At 48.1% G+C, this 19,304-nt stretch overlaps 2 protein-coding genes across 2 annotated transcripts; both read right to left on the bottom strand.

Annotated features, from left to right (window-relative positions):
- Positions 1-10,302: 10,302 nt before the first annotated feature.
- acadl (acyl-CoA dehydrogenase long chain) lies at positions 10,303-13,703 on the bottom strand. The gene is made up of 11 exons (XM_034552874.1): positions 13,570-13,703; positions 12,794-12,961; positions 12,564-12,701; positions 12,319-12,483; positions 12,167-12,233; positions 11,938-12,102; positions 11,448-11,549; positions 11,196-11,309; positions 10,946-11,073; positions 10,780-10,866; positions 10,303-10,693 (listed from the first exon to the last, which is right to left on the bottom strand). The coding sequence occupies exons 1-11, from the start codon at positions 13,662-13,664 to the stop codon at positions 10,600-10,602; spliced, it is 1,323 nt and encodes a 440-aa protein (XP_034408765.1). The 5' UTR covers positions 13,665-13,703; the 3' UTR covers positions 10,303-10,599.
- A 1,263-nt stretch (positions 13,704-14,966) lies between these two features.
- Positions 14,967-17,574, bottom strand: mylz3 (myosin, light polypeptide 3, skeletal muscle). The gene is made up of 6 exons (XM_034552261.1): positions 17,460-17,574; positions 16,913-16,940; positions 15,796-15,939; positions 15,533-15,703; positions 15,343-15,420; positions 14,967-15,232 (listed from the first exon to the last, which is right to left on the bottom strand). The coding sequence occupies exons 1-6, from the start codon at positions 17,538-17,540 to the stop codon at positions 15,204-15,206; spliced, it is 531 nt and encodes a 176-aa protein (XP_034408152.1). The 5' UTR covers positions 17,541-17,574; the 3' UTR covers positions 14,967-15,203.
- Positions 17,575-19,304: the final 1,730 nt, after the last annotated feature.

Genomic DNA, 19,304 nt, shown 5'->3' with positions numbered 1-19,304 from the left:
TAATGGACCTTTCCACGACCTTTCCGCGACCCCTCCGCTCTTTGGCCCCCCCCCCCCGATCCCGGTGACGATGCTCGAAACAAGAAGAGTATTAAAACAGGCTTCTGAACCTATACTTTAAAGAAGGGAATAAATGAACCCACTAAAGAAACCGATGTCACGGGGACACGCGATGGCCAAAACCACACAGAGAACCGTAGAGGACGCATCGACGCACGAAGAGAAATTAGAGGAAGAGAGCCGGCACATCCTCCCTCAGTCCCATCGCTAGCTTGTCTTGGGGGTGGGGGGGTGGGGTGGGGTGGGGAAGGGGGGTGGGGGGGATGAAAGCTTGTGAGAGCCGCAGACGATTACAGAGCGAGGCAATCTCCCACCACCTCACCGCCAACAGACACAGGACGAACTCGGCGTCACCAGATTACACGTTTTGTTCATCCCTCATCAGACACACACACACACACACACACACACACACACACAATATTGTGACGTCATTCCACGTTTTTTAAGAAACAAGCGTCAATATTCTGAACATCTGCTTATCGGAGGATTTACTCTCACGGGTGACAATTTAAACCTGATGCCTAATCCCAAATTTAAAAAAAGGTAGGTCAATCGCATTGCCTTATTGGGAATGATTGGGGGAGCGGCCAACTATGATCAGGATTAGCTGAATGGATCCTCGGAGGTTTGTGGGGCGTAATCTGTCCGGACCCCCCCCCCTCATCCAGATTTGTGATTTCATCGAAGGGTCTGGAAGCAACAAATCCAGCATAATCTGCTTCTTGTGGGTCCCCACACTGGAAAGCATGACTCAAAGCTGTTTTATTTAAACCGCAGCAGCATTAGCACAAGCTGGATTTCACCGAGTGGGACACATTTATTGCAGGTGTCACTCAAGCCGGAACTTTCCGTGCGCCTTCATATAACTGGAGCTGCTGTGGTTTCACGAGAGGGCAGAGTTATCACGACTGTATATGCAGATATGGATTAAAGATTATAGGGGAAGAGCTTTGGGACAAAAACGAAAGGAGGCGGAGCAACATTGAGACGAAAGGGAAACGATAATCGAAACACATGCAGCTAAAAGTGAAGCGTGGCATCAGAGAAATACAATTAAAAATCAACAACAGTTTTGATAAAGATTTGAAGTTGAACAGCGTGCCCTTGGGGGCTCTGGCAGAAAGACCAATTCTGTCTAATGGCCAACAGGGGGCGACTCCTGAAATCCGATTGTATAGAAGTGGGTGATAAAAAGACGACTCCTCAGAAGTTCTAGAAGCTTTACTAGTGGCAGGACTTTTCTCCAGACCGCAGCACACACACTCGACTGTAAGCCGTACGGCCGCTGCCACGTTAATACTTTCAGACGTTGGACCTTGTAATCGTCGCCACTGGCAGACGCGTGTTAATGACCGAGGATCGGATCACCGGAGCAAATCTCACGTCCGTTTCCCCACGACGGCGTTTGGCTCCAAATCGGTAGAAAAGCACAGCGACATCTGCTTGTTTTGTTGTTTTGCTCTAAACAAATAGTGATTAGATTTAAGACCATGGGAAATCTAATTAGCTCCAATCCGCGCTGATCTGGCTCTCTGTTGAAAGGCCAGCGTGGCTGAGGCTCGGTCGGATACCTTTCATCAAATGTATGACTCTTGGATTGAGTCGCAATTAAGGATCAATTTGATCGTCAAAAACAACTTTTAATTCACTCAATAGCTGGAATGCTTTCGGAGATGTGACGCTGTCCAACTCGCTCACTCGTGGTCAAAAGCTTGTTTGAGGACTCCGAGGTGTCAGAGGTCAAAAAGGTGAGTCGGTGGACAAGAAGCTGATCCTCTCCATCCCCTGAGAGCCCTCTGCATATAGACGCCACAGCGGGACTCACACCAGAGCCCCGCCTCCTGTTCAAGTCCCGCCTTACACACACACACACACACACACACACCTCTGATACAAGCCAAACACAGGAAATTCCTCAAATGTGGAAGATGCTCCAAAAAGAGACTGTTTTTATGGACTTAAATAAATGTGTGCCCTGTCTGAGGGCGTGTGTACTGTGGCATATATATATATATATATATATATATATATATATATATATATATATATATATATATATATATATATATATATATATATATATATATATATATATATATATATATATATGCCAGGCTTTACACTAACCACAGGGTGTAGCCGTGGGCTTTGAAGTCGTCCGTGCACCCCGGGCTGAACTGAGACACAGGCTACTGTACAAGAAACCCGATATTACTCCATGGAAAAGAAATCCCAACGTGTTTTTTTTTTACTCACAGGGAACACGGCCCTCTCTCCTCCGCCAGTTCAAAAGGCAGAAAGACAGCACAGAAGGGATGGAGCCAACACGTATTTACATCATAGATTTCGCGTATGAAATGGCACCTCCCCGTGATGCTCGTCTGTACCTGCGGGGGCCAATGCAGGTCGTGGATAATTGGCTCGTCCTCCATGTGTTTCTCTCGGCTCACCGAGAGGGCAGGTTCACCAGCGAGGAAAAGCTGTAATTTGTAGCAGGGATGTCGCCGCCACTAAGCCATTTCCTGTTGATGGGAGATCTGAGCCGTGGCGTCCACGTGCCATCTGCTCTAAATTAGCACCTACACAGGGAGCGCCGAGATCCGGGCCCCCAGTGGTCAGACGCTCCAGCAGGAACCAGAAGGAGGAGGACAGCTCCGTCATTAGGGCTTTTAAAGCACCCAAAATAAAGACAACTTCAGTGATTTTGCAATGTACGGATGTCACCAGCCCATCAAGCGACTGTGCAGCTCCATCCCGGCACATGTAAACACCAATAAATGACGCAGACGCAGCACATCCCCACAACAGCTGTCGAGTCTTATGGGAGGGCAACGCTGGGAACGGGAAGCCAGTAAAAGCATCCAAAAAAAACAAGCAAGCCGGCTCCCTCCCCCCCCCCCCCCCTCCTCCTTCTCCTCCCTTCTCCCAAAAAAAAAAAGAATGAGTCATGGCAGGAGGCTCGGGAATAGAAATGATGTTGATTTTTGGCAGCTCTGAATGGGAGATGGGGGGAGGGGGGGACTGCAGCCGCTGCCATCGTGGGAAATGAATAACAATGTGTTATGTTTTGACATGTTTTTATTTTATTTTTTTTTTTGAATGGGAAACAATTTTTTCCGCTGCTCCTAAAAGGACTGCGAATAGTTTTGCATGTTTTAGCCCGTTTAAAAAATAAATTGAAAAATCAGAGCCAACCATTGCAAGTAGCTTGTTGAGTTCCATTCATTTCACCTTTCTGAATTCAATACTTTTGACTTTCCAAAGTCAACCGCTTATTGTCACAATCTTAAAAGTTTAAGGAAGTTGTACTTTTACATGCTGGAGATATGAAGAAACAGCTTTTTGTTAAACTACCGATTGTTAAATAATTGATGCATTTGGAATATCCTAAACTTTTCTTCCGCACTAATGTCGTACGCCTTCACATTTTGTCTCTGGTTAGTTCCCATCAACAAAAAGAGGAAGGAGTGGAGAATGAAGTTATTAAAGAGCAGTGCAGCATCCCAGGAACAATGTGCTGACGCGGGGGCTCGGTGTGGTGGTGGAGCGATTCGTGACTGTGTGCACTTCAGGGACTTCAGGAATGTGCAGCATTAACTTGCTGCACATTTGACATGCTCGGGAGCCAAACTGCAGCTCCGGATACGTCCCTCGGACTATCATTTCATCACGTCCCACGATGTGAAGAAAAGAAAAAAGCCCCGGCGAGGGTGCATTTGTCGGGTTGTTGCCAAATGTGTCGCTTCGGGCATTGAACCCCCGGCTTGAAACGGCTCATTTCTTCTTCAGTGTCGAATAGAAATATACAAAAAAAGAAAGAAAGAAAGAAATGGGGCCCAAAATGGTTCAATCCAGTCGACAGTTGTACTGCATAGTTGGTGTCGCCGTGTGGTTCTCCGGGGTTGCTGCTGTGGGGGCTGCCGGTACTTTGTTTCCATGACACCGAGATGAGTTGCTATGGCGACGGCTCCATCGAGGGGGGGGGGGGGGGGGGGGGAGCATTACTGGCGGAGGGGTGATGGAGTGGGAAATAAAAGAGTCCGATCTGCGATGGGAAAGAGGTGCGTGAAGTTGGTGATCCATCGGCTGAACATTGCATTTCAAAAGTATACTCGTGTTAATCTTTCCCAGATTTGTGTCGTAGTTAATTGAAAATTACATGGACCCCACGACGAAGTAAACAAAACAGACTTAAGCTTTCCGACAATGCATTTTTTGTATTTAATCCAATGAGGGGGGGGGTTTAGTGCTTCCGCCTTAAGGGACGTGTGCTTGTGCTGTAGCCGCAAGCTCCATCACACGAATACATCGACTCGTTTTACACACTTATGATGTTCAGTAGATCATTTAAAAAAAAAAACAGGCTACGAGCATGAAGAGGAACTCACCGCAGTGACTGCTAAAATATACTTTATTATGCCATCCCGATCCCACACACACACACAACCAGTTGACGTGCAAACCACTCAGAAGGCCGAGCCTGAGAAAGCGTTCCCACTCATGAGAGTGGGAGCCGAGAAGGGAGGCGGTCTCGATCGGCTCGTACGACTTTGAACCGGCAGGGAACGACTTCTCAGCCCGAGAAATAAAGTCAATTCCTCAGAAAAACAGGTCCATTATTCTCAGGTCCATTGCCCCCGAATAAAAAAAAGGGGGGGGGGGGACTTCTTTAGAGTGCTGCTAGGCCTTCTGTATGGGTGACCACTGTTGGGTGAGAACAGGAGGGGGGGGGGGCAGTGTGCCTTGATTAGGGTGTAAAGGCGGCGACCAGCCTGGCGAGTCCCCGGGGCGCAAAGGAGCTCAGGGAATTTTCGTGGACACCCCCACCCCACCACCGAGGTAGAAAGCAGATGGCAGCGGATTAGCATTTGAATGTGGCCATGCAGATCCTTCGGGGTGGGTGGGTGGGAGGGGGGGGGCTTCTCCTTGCTTCCCGACAGGTGAGCTGAAGGCAAAAAGGAGGGCTCGGTAGGGACAACGTCAATAATCGGCAGACAAGAAAGGAACTGGCAAAAAGCTGGTGGCTCTAAACAGCGGGGGTTTTACAGGTGAAGCGGAGCGTCGCAGACCCCGTGGAGGTTTAAAAGAGAGTCGCATGCACAATGGAAACCTAATACAACACACAGAGGTCGTGGGAGATAGTGACGGGGGCCCCCCGAGCAGAGATAACATCAGGATGTAATGTTGGGACTCCACACAGCGAGAAGAGAAGCTGCTGGTATCAACAACGACTTCACGCACGGTTAAGATGCAGAGGTAAAAACACAGCGGACAGGTTGGCGGTTCCCAAGAGACCCGAGACGCTGAGCAGAGTTTACTGCACCATCCCATAAAACCTACACGAATAACACAGAAAAACGGGCAGAAAGATGCACGCAAAGGATATACAAGTTTCCATAAAGGAAGCCGGGGAGAGCAGTCGGTGCCAGGGTATATATGGCATGAATAAAACCATAAAGACCATGTGTTAGGGAAAAGCTTTAATACCATCGCTATGGGAAACTTTCCCTTTACGGTCGACAGATTTACTCTGTAAAACCAGGTCTGTTTTTTGGATGAAGGTCTCGGCCTGTGAGCCCAAAGCGCTTCAGTTTAAGAGACCCGCCTTCCCCAGAGGCCCTTCACAAGCATCTGTTGATGCTCCGACGGCTCCCATCTTCTACCAGGATTTATGCTCTTTAATGAGGACACCCCCCCCCCTCCCGAACAGCACATTGGGGGTACGCCATTGACATAACATGCTCGGTCCCGTGGACGCTGCAAGAGGAACGAGAACAAGGAGAGATTCAACGGGCTCCCGAACCCTCTGCGACTGGCGTCCCAATCCGGGGATTCACATTCACACGGGGAAAAGGAAAGAAAAAAAAGAAGGGAACCGCATGGAGGACCGAAAACATGGAGAACCGAAAACATGTGAACGCTGTTCTCTGTTCCCTCTTAATACACAGGGAGCTGGGGCGACACACAGGAGGGTCTCTTGCACGCTGGCGCTCAAAAGACTCATTCCTTTGAGGGGCTGGTTTCCATGGCAGGGGTTGCCGTGGTGAGGGGGGAGGCCACGGTCGGCGCGGTCAACACTTGAAAACAACACAGACAGTCCAGATAGGGGGATACTTGGGAATGAGGAACCCTTCTACAGTGCAGTGTGAGGGTGCAGGAAGCATTTTTTGGGTGGATTTTCCCTGAAAGGCATCCTTCATCTCCGGTTATCTTCCCCCCGCCTGTTGCATATCTAAGAGAGGACGCTAGCTCTGCTGGTAAGTCCCTCTTCAGGCATTTGCAGCGGCGGTCACAGTGAAAACCCCTTTGTGGAAGCGGGCCAGGAGGTCCACTACACACACACACACACACACACACACACTCAGCTGCTGTGTTCCTGCAGTCCAGTTAAAAAACACAGACTTCCAGGAACGTGATGTACCGTCGACGTCCATCTGTTTCTACGTTTCACTGGCTGGACAGAGCCGCTGTGTGTGGAAAGTTCCCATGAATCCGAAACACGCACCCCCCCCCCCCCCCCCGACCTTGAATCCTCCGAGACTTTAGAGTCCTTAATGGATCAAGTGAAGAAAATAAATAACACAGTTGAGATGCCAAATGTTCATAAAAAGCATGAAGAAACTGGAGCGTGTGCGTTCTAACAATACATGAGGCCTCCAACAATGAGGCTCTTTGATTCCACCCGGCACACTGCGCTCCATGTTCTTCGGGCCAGCAGCTGCTTGGCCTGTCCGCCGTTTGCAAAAAAAAAAAAAAGATGGGGAGAACACAATCTCGCTGTTTCGCTTGTAAACATCTGGAAATCATAAAAAGGCTGGGGCGCTGCATAGCTTGAGCCGCTACGCTACGCCGGGCTAACCGGAGGTCCCTCGGCTCATTGACGGCTCCACTGGAACTGCTGCGTACTTCAAGCCCCCCCCCCCCCCCCCAAAAAAGATCCTGCCAAGTCCCGGTGCGTTGTCGACATTAAAACAGATGCAGGGGCCCAGCTGGCTACATGTAGAAACAGACACAGCCATAATATTATCCAGGACATGTCAACAGTCCAGTTATCTGCATTCTCGCGTCCCAATTAGGGGGCCGAGTTAAAAGCTGCACTCGTATGATGACTTCCTGCTCCGCGTGAATTTATTTTTTCATTCTTCCCCTTGGAATGTGCTTTTTCTGATCTAAATAAAGAAGAGGATTCTCGAGTTGGGAGGCACACGGATCAACATCCAAGTCCGCCCTGTTCAAAGTGTGGTAGGCGGCGCCGTGTTCTCCTCGCCTCTCCGAAAAATAAAACTGCTCGTCCTACTCACTCCCGGTCTCCTCCAGTCGACCTCGCCGATGAGCTTGACGGGGTTTACGACAGCGGATGCCAATATGTGGGGAGAGTTGGCCGGAGGAATGCCCTGAGAGAGAGTCCTCTCTGTCGCGGGTCATCGGCCCGTGAGGAATGAAATGTGACGCCTGGCTTGTCGGGGTCGGTTCGGGGGGAGGCCGGGTGCCAGTAGACGTTGAGAGAGTCGCAGGGTGGATGAAAAAAAAAAAAAAAGGTTGCAGAGGACGTCCCGGACCCAGAAGAGGTCACGGGATGGATCCCAGGGATCAGATAAAGTTTATCTCAACTTAATAAACCTCAACACCTGCTTTGTCCCTCTGACGTATGTGAATTAGATCAGGTCTCTCTCACGGTCTGGACACAGTTCTGCCAGCTCCCATCAGACACCTGTAGAGCAGCCGGAGGTCCTCAGAACACCTGTGGGCCCCACACCGCCTCCAAAAACCCATCACGGCACACATTAAACCCGGAATCAGCCCCTCGATCTACGAACAGAATCCAGAAACGGAATCTTTTCGCCCCAAAACGTCGATCCAGTACAATTAGTCCTCGGGGAGGAGGATAGGGTTTCCTGGCGGTGGGAGAAAGAAAAATGAAAACGTCCCATGGACAAAGAAGGCGTCCAGGAATCGGAGAGATTTTAAATAAGTATATATAGCTTATGTGAAGACGACCTGTTCGTGATTACAGTCGTTTCAATTACCCAATCGGTGATTAGACTCAGCCCAATCTGGCCTGATAGGGGTGGAAAACACACACACACACGCACACACATGAACATATGTATAACTGTACAATGGGCATCTTTCTGTCCATTCCACGAGATGTTAATTGACACCTCCATTAAGTAACCGTCCCACTTTGTACACCGCCCAACTCTCACAGGAAACGCTTTGGGAAAACCAACAAAAAAAATGGTATTAAACAAGCGAACCGGGTGTCGATTCGGCTTCCATTCAACAGTGAGTCGAGTTACTAAACCTCAAGAAAGCAAGAAGAGAGAAACCTATACCTGTTCTCAGGAGGAGTCTATACCAACGCTTGAATCTCATTTACTTCAGACCCGACCCACATCGTGAACCAAATCCACCACCAGCGTGCGAAGGGTCTTCATCCTCTACCCTCCATGTACCTGGAGTCTAAGGAGACCGCAATAGGAATGTGAAAATACAACAACAACAAAACGGTGTGCCGTCTCATGCAAGCGCTAAAGTCCTTTTCACGAAAGGAATGCTCTCACATCCAGACGTGGGGGGGAATCTATGGGGCCGAAGGGGGACAGTGAAAGGGGGCATGGCTGGGACCAGATCCCTGCTTAATGAGAGGTCTGGACATTTCTGGATCATTAAAAAATGTTAATGAATTAGTACGATTAATGCAATTTAATTAAACTAAAAATCACAGCAGATGTGTTGCATGTGTTGCATACGTCATGCAGCCTTTGATGACCACAAGGGCAACAAGATGCCAACTAACTACTCCCACAGCCACAGGAGCCACGCGCCGTGGGCAGGGCGGGGTAAATAATCCACACGTTAAATCCCCGGCCTTTCTTCACAGGTTCATCTGCTCTCCTGTGCTGCAGTGAGTAGCTGTGTGTGTGTGTGTGTGTGTGTGTGTGTGTGTGTGTCTGGAGGGGGGGGCAGCGCCGGTTTCAGCACCATACAGGCGTGGACCAGAACAAAAGGCGCAGGCTGCTGCGGTAAGAGGCGCACCAGGACGTAGCAAAAGATAAGAAATACTAACAAAACAATAAAAAAAAATTTTTTCACACATTTCTTCACGTGCACGACATCTAAAAACGTTCCTCCCGAATCTAAAACTGAGAAGAGACGCCGAGTTACAAGAGATTACATCCGCATCCTTAAATCACACATAACTGTACATCGGACCATGACGCGTGCGCACACACGCACACACCAGCTGAGGATTAGTGCACGGCGATGCCGACAATAAAAGAGCCACTCGAGCTTTTCCCCTTCATAAACTTTTATGTTGCACTGAGAACAGCCGGAACCCAGAGACGCACGCGCACGCGAAGCCTCCGCGCCGCGTGGCGCGGCCGGTAAACGAGGAACAAAGAGCGGCGGCTCTTACCTGGAGGTTCGGGCTGCTGAGCGGCACTAACACCCCGTGTGAGAGGAGGGAGCTGCGGCGACAATGAGAGCGGTGCGGGGGCCCTCTGGCTCCTCCCACCGCGCACGACGCTACCGTAAAGGCGGCGATGGAGGCGCAACGGGATTGTGTAGCTGCAGCGTGCACGACCTGCTTGATATTATATTGTAATGTGTGCAACGGCTTAAGTGTGTGTGTGTGTGTGTGTGTAGGGGGGGGGGGGGGGGGGAGGTGTATGCAACACATGACACATGCATGCAGGTGGTCACAGAGGCACGACGCACGCGGCAGGTGCGATGGAAGAGTGAAATGTCGAGTCATTGCTTTAAGGCTTTCTGGGCCGCTTTGCTGTGTGTGTGTGTGTGTGTGTGTGTGTGTGGGGGGGGGGGGGCTGCTGCCCGCAGTGGAAACGAGCTGAGGCACCGGGGTGTGGCTGTTGCTGAGGAAACATGGAAAAAGGAGGGAGAGAGGAGGAGGAGGAGGAGAGGGCGTGGAGGCGATAACGTGGAAGTGATGGAGAGGGGAAGGAGGCAGAGGGGGAAGAGGAGATGGGAGGAAGATGCATCAGTGAGCAGTAGCTCTTCTGTACCCCCCCCCCCCCCCCCCCCCCCAATTCAGTGATGTTGGTACGATGTAATCTACAAAACGAAGAACGAGCTCGCATTCAGTCAGTCGGCCTGCGCGTGCCACGTCTGTGCCGGCTTTGTCCGTGCGTTTGCCTCCCCCTATCGGTGGAAATAAGACAATGCACAAGGGAGGGTTGATTCCGATTGATTTCAAAGTTTTTTATTCAATGGACTATAAATGTACAATATTTGGGCACGACTTCAAAAAGATTATTAAAGTCATTATTATGTAGATTCTGAATAAAACTCGACCAATGAAAATAGTTCATAGCTACTGAATTTATGGATATGTTCAGGTGTTGCCATAAAATGATCTCAAATTGAAATCATATATTGGACACAAGCAACCCATAACATTTCCAAAAACACCTTTTACGTTGAATTTATTGTTTTATTGACACCTGTGCTAACGAGCCCCCCCCTGTTTTACCGTCCCGAGGGCTCGATCGCCACGACAACGTCCCCGTTTCCTTACTTCCGGCTCACGATGCTGCGGCCGATGAGCTCTTTCATGATCTCGTTGGCGCCTCCGTAGATGGACTGAACACGGGCGTCCACGAACGCCCTGGAGAAGACAGACAGACGCCAGTTCAGCGACTTGTGGGCGGACTGGGAGCACACACACACACACCGAGGTCACGTGACACTTACTTGGCGATGGGGTACTCCCACATGTAGCCCCAGCCTCCGTGGAGCTGCAGGCACTCGGTGGCCACTTTGTTCTGGAGGTCAGAAGCCCTGCAGAGAAGCCAAAAGGGACATGTTTATTTATTTTTAAAAGATAAGAAGCTGGCGAATACAAAAACAAACCCCTCACCAGTACTTGGCCATGGAAGCCGTGGCCGTATCCAGGCGCTTCTCGGCGTGGAGCAGCAGGCAGTTATCCACGAAGGCTCGGCCCACACAGATCTCCGTCTTCAGCTCTGCCAGCTTGTGTTGCACGGTCTGAGGAGTCGAAGCAGACGCCATGAAATGCATCCTCAAAAAGAAACATGACGATGAAGACGTCTGACAGGTCCTCAACCTGAACTTCTGTAAACATGTCCAAAAACAAAACGCCGTTTCACCTGAAGATGAGCGATGGTCTTGCCGAAAGCCTTCCTGTGCGTCACGTAGCTCCTGGTTTCCTCAAACATGAACTCGCAGCCCGCTATGGCCTGGGCCCCGATGACCAGGCGCTCCTTCGCCACCAAAGGATTTATGGTTAAAACCAACCAAAACCGGAACGATGAATATGCACCTCAAAAGGACAGAGATGTCAGGGAACAAGGAACAAATATATAACGAAGCTCAAACAAACATTTAAATAGAATCCTCACCTGCGGCAGTTCGTTCATCATGTGGTAGAAGCCCTGGTTGGCGTTCCCCAGGAGGGCATCAGCTGGGAGTCGCACGTCCTCAAAAAACATTTCGACCGTGTCCTGTGACGGGATTGTAGAGTTGTAACAGGTTATTTTGATTTGCACATAAAGGGAGTCTTATGTTTTAAATTAATACATAAAAGGAAGTTATGAGAATTAATAGGGAATATTACGAGAATATATTCTGGAGGAATGTATTGTAACGCATATGATGATCACTGTTTTTCTTATTGTAACTGTATGTATTGATAACCGTATGATGCATGAGAATGAATGGTAGTTTATTCTTTAGAAGTGTTGGTTAAAATTGGATGCGGTTTTATTCTGAAGGGGAACTTCTCGTTGTGGACCGGAAGTGTGACGTTTGACCCCGTGACCTTTGAAGATGGCCTTAAGCCAACCAAAGTGATGCTTTGTTTGGTCCTCAACGAATTACTAACATAAGCACCTGGGCCTTCAAGCCGATCTTCTCCAGCTTGCGGGCCTTCTGAAAGCCCTTGGCGCCGCTCTCCACCAGGAACAGACTGATGCCGTGCGCGGGCGACTTCGCCTCGCGGTCCGTCACGGCCACGACCACCACCACGTCGGCCATCCAACCGTTGGAGATGAACACCTGGAGAGGGGAGGCGGAGCGAATCAAACGGCAGCTCTTGTTCTTCTTTTCTTTCTCTTGTTACCTTGTTGCCGTTGAGGATCCAGTCGCTGCCGTCCCGCTTGGCGTACGACTTCACGCCCTGGAGGTCACTGAAAAAGGGAAAAGGTCGCAGGCTCGTCAAAAGCTACGCGGTATCGGTGCTTCTGTGCGCCGACGCCGACGTTGAATTCTGACCTGCCGGCTCCCGGCTCCGTCATGGCGATGGCGCCGATGCATTTCCCGGCGTGCATCTCGGGGATGAAGCGTTTAATTTGCTCCTCGCTGCCGTAGTTGGAGATGTAGGGCATGACGACGTCCGAGTGCAAGGTGAAGCCCGGGCCGGAGCAGTTGGAGTACATTCTGCAGGAGAGAAATCAAAGTAAACGCTCAATGTTACATTTCGGATACGAATGATTTATTTGTTTTTTAGTACAACTCACTGCTCCTCCCATGTGACAACCCTGGAAAACAGGTCTGCTCCTATGCCGCCGTGCTCTGCTGGTGTCGATACTCCCAGCATGCCTTGCTCTGCAGCCTTCTCCCACACCTCCCTGCTCACCTGACCCTCCTTTTCCCACCTGGATCGAGAACAAAATCATTTTAAAAAGGGGGAATGTATCGAGGCGTGCACGTGTTTAGCATGACTTCAAACGCCACGCGTCTAACCTACTCCTTGTGGTGAGGGATCACTTCCTCTTGATAGAAACGCCGCACGCTTCGCCTGAAGATGTCATGGTCCTCGTTGAAGATCCGGCGGGTCCCGATGTCCATCATGGTCGCAGCGCTGGAGGTCTCAGGACGGACGGAGGAGACGGGCTGCCGGGCCTGACTGTACGGCCTGGGAAGAATGAGAGAAATTCGACCAATCACACTGCGTATCAGCCAGCATGTCAATTTTCATATTTTTATATTGTGTTTATTGTTATGCACCAATCAACTGTGTAACCTACTTGGCAATAAACAGTTCTGATTCTGAAATGTACTAAATAAATAAATAAATATGATGCTTTTTTAAAAAAAAAATCATGCTATTTTATAATAACAATGTTGACATAGAGGCACAAGAAGTGTGTCAAAAGGTTATTTGGAGCCACTTCTACAGATCACGTGATTACAGTTCGTAAAATATGGACTAAATGTAACTAATGCATATGCAGGATTATCTAATTATGACGTTACATGTCATTTCGCTGACGCTTTTTATCCAAAGCGATTTACAACCATGTTACATTCGTACACCGCAGACACAGCTACAGGGAACAACTCGGGGTTAAGTGTGTTGCTCAAGGACACATCGACTAGGGCGGGGCTCGAACCCCCTGATTGAAAGACGGACCCGCTCACCACTGACCCGCAGGCGAACCTAATTAACGTGTCCGTCTAGTTTAGCCAGAATGTAAACACGTGTCCGCCGTAAAAGTGACACGTTGGTATCGAATACTCCACCTGGCAGCCACGGACAACACCTGTCCTCGTGCGGAGACATTCCTCAGACCCAACAGACACGTGGTGCCGACTTTCTTCACGAAGGTCGTCGACATCACAGCGAAGTGCAAAGAAAAGTCGACCTGAACGCGCAAGGTTCAGGAAGCCCAAAACAAAGATCGTCTCACCTGCAGCGACGCATCACTCCGTTGCCGTTCGCTGGCTCCGGACTAATTTGTTGTTGTTAAATTGATAAGTAGTAGTCTAACACTATTAAATCAAGCGAAAACATTATACGATCATTTGTATCAATTATTTAAGTGGGTTTTTATTAATCAGGAAACATCTCCGTTACACTGACATGCCACATAAATGAAAATAAATGTCATTTCTGGAGTGGAAATCATCTCATCCATCCAAAAGGATCGATTTGTATACTTTAGATGCTGTTATGTTGGCATGCGCAGCAATCTAAATAGATATTTAAACAGAATTAACAGTATCATGTGTTTTGTAATCAAAGTTTCTCATTCGACCACAAGGGGGCAGACTCTCACGGTTTACAACAAGTAGGTTATAGTTATAGAAAAAGTACACATAATATGTTGGTGACTCCTTGTTCTCTGCTATAAATAAGTTTTATACTTGATCACATGTCCCTAAATTATTTGATAAATCTCACAAAATGTTAAGTTCTCTTTAGAATATGTTTATTATTATGTTTGCATCGTTTTAAATGTCTTTTTAAGGTCATTGTGACGCAGCCATCTGTCCATATGCAGGTGATTATTATTAGATTATTACGAGGTTAGTTATGAGAGCTGAGGCAGCCCTATTGCAGCATCCGAGGTCAAAGGTCAACATATGTTGTATATGGACCCGGACTTGTGTAGATCTTTTCTAGTCTTCCTTTAACACGTCATGACATCATTCACACACCGGTGGGAGGAGCCACCTGCCCATCAGGACTAACTAGCCGTAGGCTAGGGGAGCCGGGGAATCGAACCGCCGGTCCTCTGATTGAAGGACGACCCCTGCTCACCGCTGAACCACAGTCACCCCTTGTCCCATAACAGTCTTATGATATATGACTTTATATAAGAAAACTAGCACTGCTGCAATGTTATCATGCAACCCCCGCCCCACCCCCCCTGTCTCATGGCCTATAATACAAATTCAGGACTCGACCCAGGTGGGATGTACGTTGGAAAAGTTTATTCTGAAATGAGCAGAGAATAATAAATACAACTTTTCAGTGGGGAGACTTTTGTCGGCCGTGTCCACGGAGCCGTTCTCCAGCGCCTTTGGCTTTGCTGGGACCAGTGGTGGCGAGACTGGATGAGGTGGTCGGTGGGAAGGGAGGGATCTACCCTCACTTGATGAGCGGTCATCCCTTCTCCCCCGTGCCTCACCCCATGCGGCGAGTGGAGGCGCGCCATCCCCCCCCCCCCCCTCCCCACCAGGGGGGGGGGGAGTAGAGGCCAAGTGGTGGTGGGGGGCTTGGGCGGAGAGCGAGGAGGGTTTGAAGTGGTAAGAAAAACAAAAATAAACAACAAGATGGGTTCGCTTGGACATCCCTTGTACATAGTCCTTGTCTTTCCTTGGTTGGTCTTTGATGCAGTGTAGATGTCCTGAACACGAGCGACAGCTCCTTCTTACACGGACATGATGTGCTTGACGAAAGCTGTGGAGAGACGGAACTCGTGTTTTCAAATCTAAATCTTCCAGCGCGATGTATTTATTAAAAAAAAATTAAAGAAATAGACAACGGCATGCTGGGAAATCAAAGCTCACCCTCGTAGTGCACGCTGCCGTTCTCGTCCTCCTGGCCCGTCATGAGAGCTTCAATCTCGAGCTCGTTCATCTTCTCTCCTGCAGGCGCACAAGGATCCATGTCACACACACACACACACACACACACACACAGTGCGTGCCAAGCAGTGTCTATTTGTGTGCGTCTATTTTTGGCGAGCTCGACACTCACCCAGGGTGGACAGCACGATGCGCAGCTCGGCGCCCATGACTGTGCCGTTGCCGTCCTTGTCGAAGACGCGCAGGCCCTCAACGTAGTCGTCGTAGGTGCCCTTCGGCTGGCCGTCGACCTCCTTCAGCATGGGGAGGAAAGTCTCGAAGTTGACCCTCTTGTTGGCCATGTCTGTTAGAAAACATCGTCTTTTACGTCTTCGTATGCTTTTTTTTTTTTGTGGTGCGGCCCCGCCCACATTCAAGTCACGGAGCGAGTCTCACCTTCGGCGCTCGGGCTGCCCAGGATCTTAATGACGCCCTTGTTGGTGGGGTTCTGGCCCAGGGCGCGCATGATGTCGGCCACCTGGCTGAAGGCCACCTGGCTGTCACCGACTCTGTCGAAGAGGGCGAAAGACTCCTTGAACTCTGGCCGGGAGAGTGAGGAGAGAACTTTTGAGTTACAGAGCACCTGGCGCGAGAAGGAAAAAGACAAAAACACACTGGCGGCACAGTGCGGCGACAAAAAAATGGTTTTATTGGAGCCGTTAACACGTTATATCTGATCCATCTGCTCTGGATTGTCTATTCTTAATGTTAAAGGGGTCTTTAGTCAGCCAATGGCAGCGACGCGGGGGGAGGGGGGGGGATTAAAGACTAAAGAAGCCGCATACTTCCGTCATTGTTCCCCTGATAATTGTGTCGACAGCTGAGGAGGAGGAGGGTCGGCTATTTGTATGAATCCCAGCAGGAAGTGACCTTTTTGACAGATTAATGCTCTGAACGGCAGCAGCAGGAGCAGCTGTACCTGCTCCCCACCACCCCCCTCCATTCCTGAGCCCCTCCCCCCCCCCCAATAAAGTAACGCAGGCCATATAGAGGCATGTCGAGTTGAACATGAGAGCGCTGACGGTGCTGTAATCGACACCCCGTCCCGCTTGTGGAGTATAAATGTACCAGAATGTGCAAGAGGCAGCACTTTGATCTGGTTTGTTTTTGGGGGGGGGGGGGGTGCAAATGCCTAGTTTTTTGTATACTATAATGTAAACAAGTGTCATGTCGGGATTCCTCGTGTAACGGGACCCCGAATCTTAAATCTTGACCCTGTAGAGGCCACACGACAAGGCCAGGTCGGCTTAGAATAGACGTCTCGAATTCTCCTCGACAACTGGACCTTCTTCATCACTACTTCCTTCTTTTTTTTGGGGAGTAAATCTTCGAGATTTTAACTATTAAAATGGTACTAAAATTACAATTTTGGGAGGGAGATAATCCCGTAAATGTGTAAAACACGACGGCGACCTTTTTTTTTTTTCTTCCTTCTGCATGCCAAGTTATTTGTATGGGACTAAGATGGATCCCCCCCCCCCCCCCCACACTTTTTTTGTTTTTCTTCACTTACCCTCGATCTGGTCCGCTGTGAACTCGGTCTGTCACGTGGAAATACACAAAAAAAGGCACAAGTGCACAAACAAACAAAAAAAGGAACATTTACGAATACATACACACAGAGAACACAGAGAAATTAATAAAAAATAAATAAAAAAACACACGATTTATGAGTTTAGAAGTCGCACAGACAAAATCCAGTTTTGTGCAAGATGTCCTAAACAATGCTAAATGTAAGAATTTATTGCCGTAAATTGTCAAAAGATTGGATGGAATGCGTCCTTGCATTTAGGTATAAGCCTCATAGAAATGTGGCGGGTGGTCCTGGTGCTAAAAGTATCCAAAAAATATCAACCGTGAACTTGTCGCATAACTTATAACTTAGATTTATGCCAATCAAGTCCCAATTTTTTTTAATAAATCTGATTTTGGGAGAGTCGGTATACACGCCCCACAGAGAGTGGTTCCTAGCAGAAAAAAGGGATTAAAAAGTAACTCCGTCGGCACCGCCGCCCCCCCACCCCCACCCACAAGGATCCGAAACACAATTATGTACACACCATTTTGCAGAGAAGGGGCTGGAGGAGCGTAAAGAAAAGAAGAAGCGAAGCCGAAGTCCCAAGACAGAGTGGTCCTGTCATTGTCAAAGCCCCCTCTTATTAATCCCGGGCGCGTGACGTCACGTATGCTAATGAAGGCGGATCAGATGACACGCCGGAGCATCTTTAACTTTCTTAGGGCAAATGGAAAGGAGAGCTACGCCCGGTGCGGTGGGCGTAGGCCTTTAGAAGGGGACGGGGGTATTTTTAGGAAGGCCAGACTCAAGTCTTGTGTCTCGGGGTTTTGTTTGTATGTTATTTCATAAAGAGGGGAAAAATATATACTTGTATGTACTTAAAATTGAAATGTTCCTCTTTTTTTTTTTCTTCCCCCAGAGGAGATGCATATATAAGTTGGAGCTTGAAAACGCAGGAAGGCGGACCACCTCGCGAGGGGCTCGTTTTACGAGGTGCTATTTTTAAACGTCGTGTGCTCCTCCTCTTACGGTTAAATAACAGCGTGGCGAAAAAAAGAAATAAACTTTAAAAAAAAAGAAAAGAGAAGCCGATTCCACCAACTTTCATAACACGACTGCGTGAGCTTTATGGATATTACCTTTCTTTATATATAGATATATATATAAAAAAGAGGCTCAGTGCATCAGATTGCTTCTTAGATGGTTTATAATTAATAGACACATCCCAAAGTCAAGTTATATTGAGAACTAATGCATTGGGGTGAAATTGAGGCGATAAATAAAAAATCATTATAATGGGCGAAGTTACCCAGAAGTAAAAGACTTGATTGCGCAATCGATGGCGGTTAAATGACCAGCGCTCTCCATGGTGCTGACGGCAACATTAAAATAAAAAAAAAAAGAGGAGCGTATTATTAATGCAGAAGATGAGTACACGCTAAATATACGGATGGATTTCCATCTTGAAAACAGTCCCATGCATGCGGAAGAGTATTAGTGCCGTGCATTTTGAGAATTAAAAAGTCGAAATGTCCAATATGACTTTAAATAATCCTCCTGATTCATTTAGTCGCATGCCTGGCACTAATGCGGAAACTTTATTCTCACCTCTATTCTGAAAATGCCAAATAAATATAAATAAAAAAAACTTCCACCCCCTTCTTCTACTGCTCCGTACAAACTAAATTGAGAAAATAGGAAAACACTTACAAAAATGGTCATACTTACACAAATAAAAGGTTCCTGCCATATAGTTGTTGAACGTACTGAAGAACTTTCTTTCTTACTCTATCCACGCTGACAAAAACTTCATTCTTGAATATGGAAACAGCATTTTGACTTTACAGTCACAGCTTGTTCTCCAGGGTTGTGACGAATGGCATTCAATTTCTGGTGAGCTTTGTCCTCATAAAATGTGGGGTTTCTTCTTGCCATAATTTCAGATTTTTTTTTTTTTTTTTTTTAAATATAAAATTGCTTAAAAAAATTAAATAAAATGTAAAAAAAAACACAAAACGGGGCATTTCTTTTTTTTTTTTTTTAAAGTGAATTTGATTCATATGCATTGGAGGTTAAACTACACCGAGATGCAGCGTGTCCCAGTTCACACACACACAAGCCTCTTGGCTACTGTATATTCAGTATGAAGTTTTATTAATAAGCTCATTAAAACAAGCAGCACTAATACATGAATTACGAGACAAATCACACGATTATTAAACGCAGTCAAGAGAACAATAATTAAATGGGAGGAATGCGTTTTGATATATATTTTTTTCGGCGGTGAATGTCCAGCTTCCTTCGTCCGTTTGCTTTAAGAGAGGAAGGATTCTGTGATTCACGAACCGCATTGAACACATCGATGGAAGTCCTGCAGCTGAAGGAACAG

Source organism: Cyclopterus lumpus, chromosome 2, assembly GCF_009769545.1.
Source record: "Cyclopterus lumpus isolate fCycLum1 chromosome 2, fCycLum1.pri, whole genome shotgun sequence".
In the NCBI taxonomy this organism is placed as follows: domain Eukaryota; kingdom Metazoa; phylum Chordata; class Actinopteri; order Perciformes; family Cyclopteridae; genus Cyclopterus; species Cyclopterus lumpus.
The sequence above is the reverse complement of the archived record's forward strand: the minus strand, read 5'-3'. Positions and strand labels throughout refer to the sequence as shown.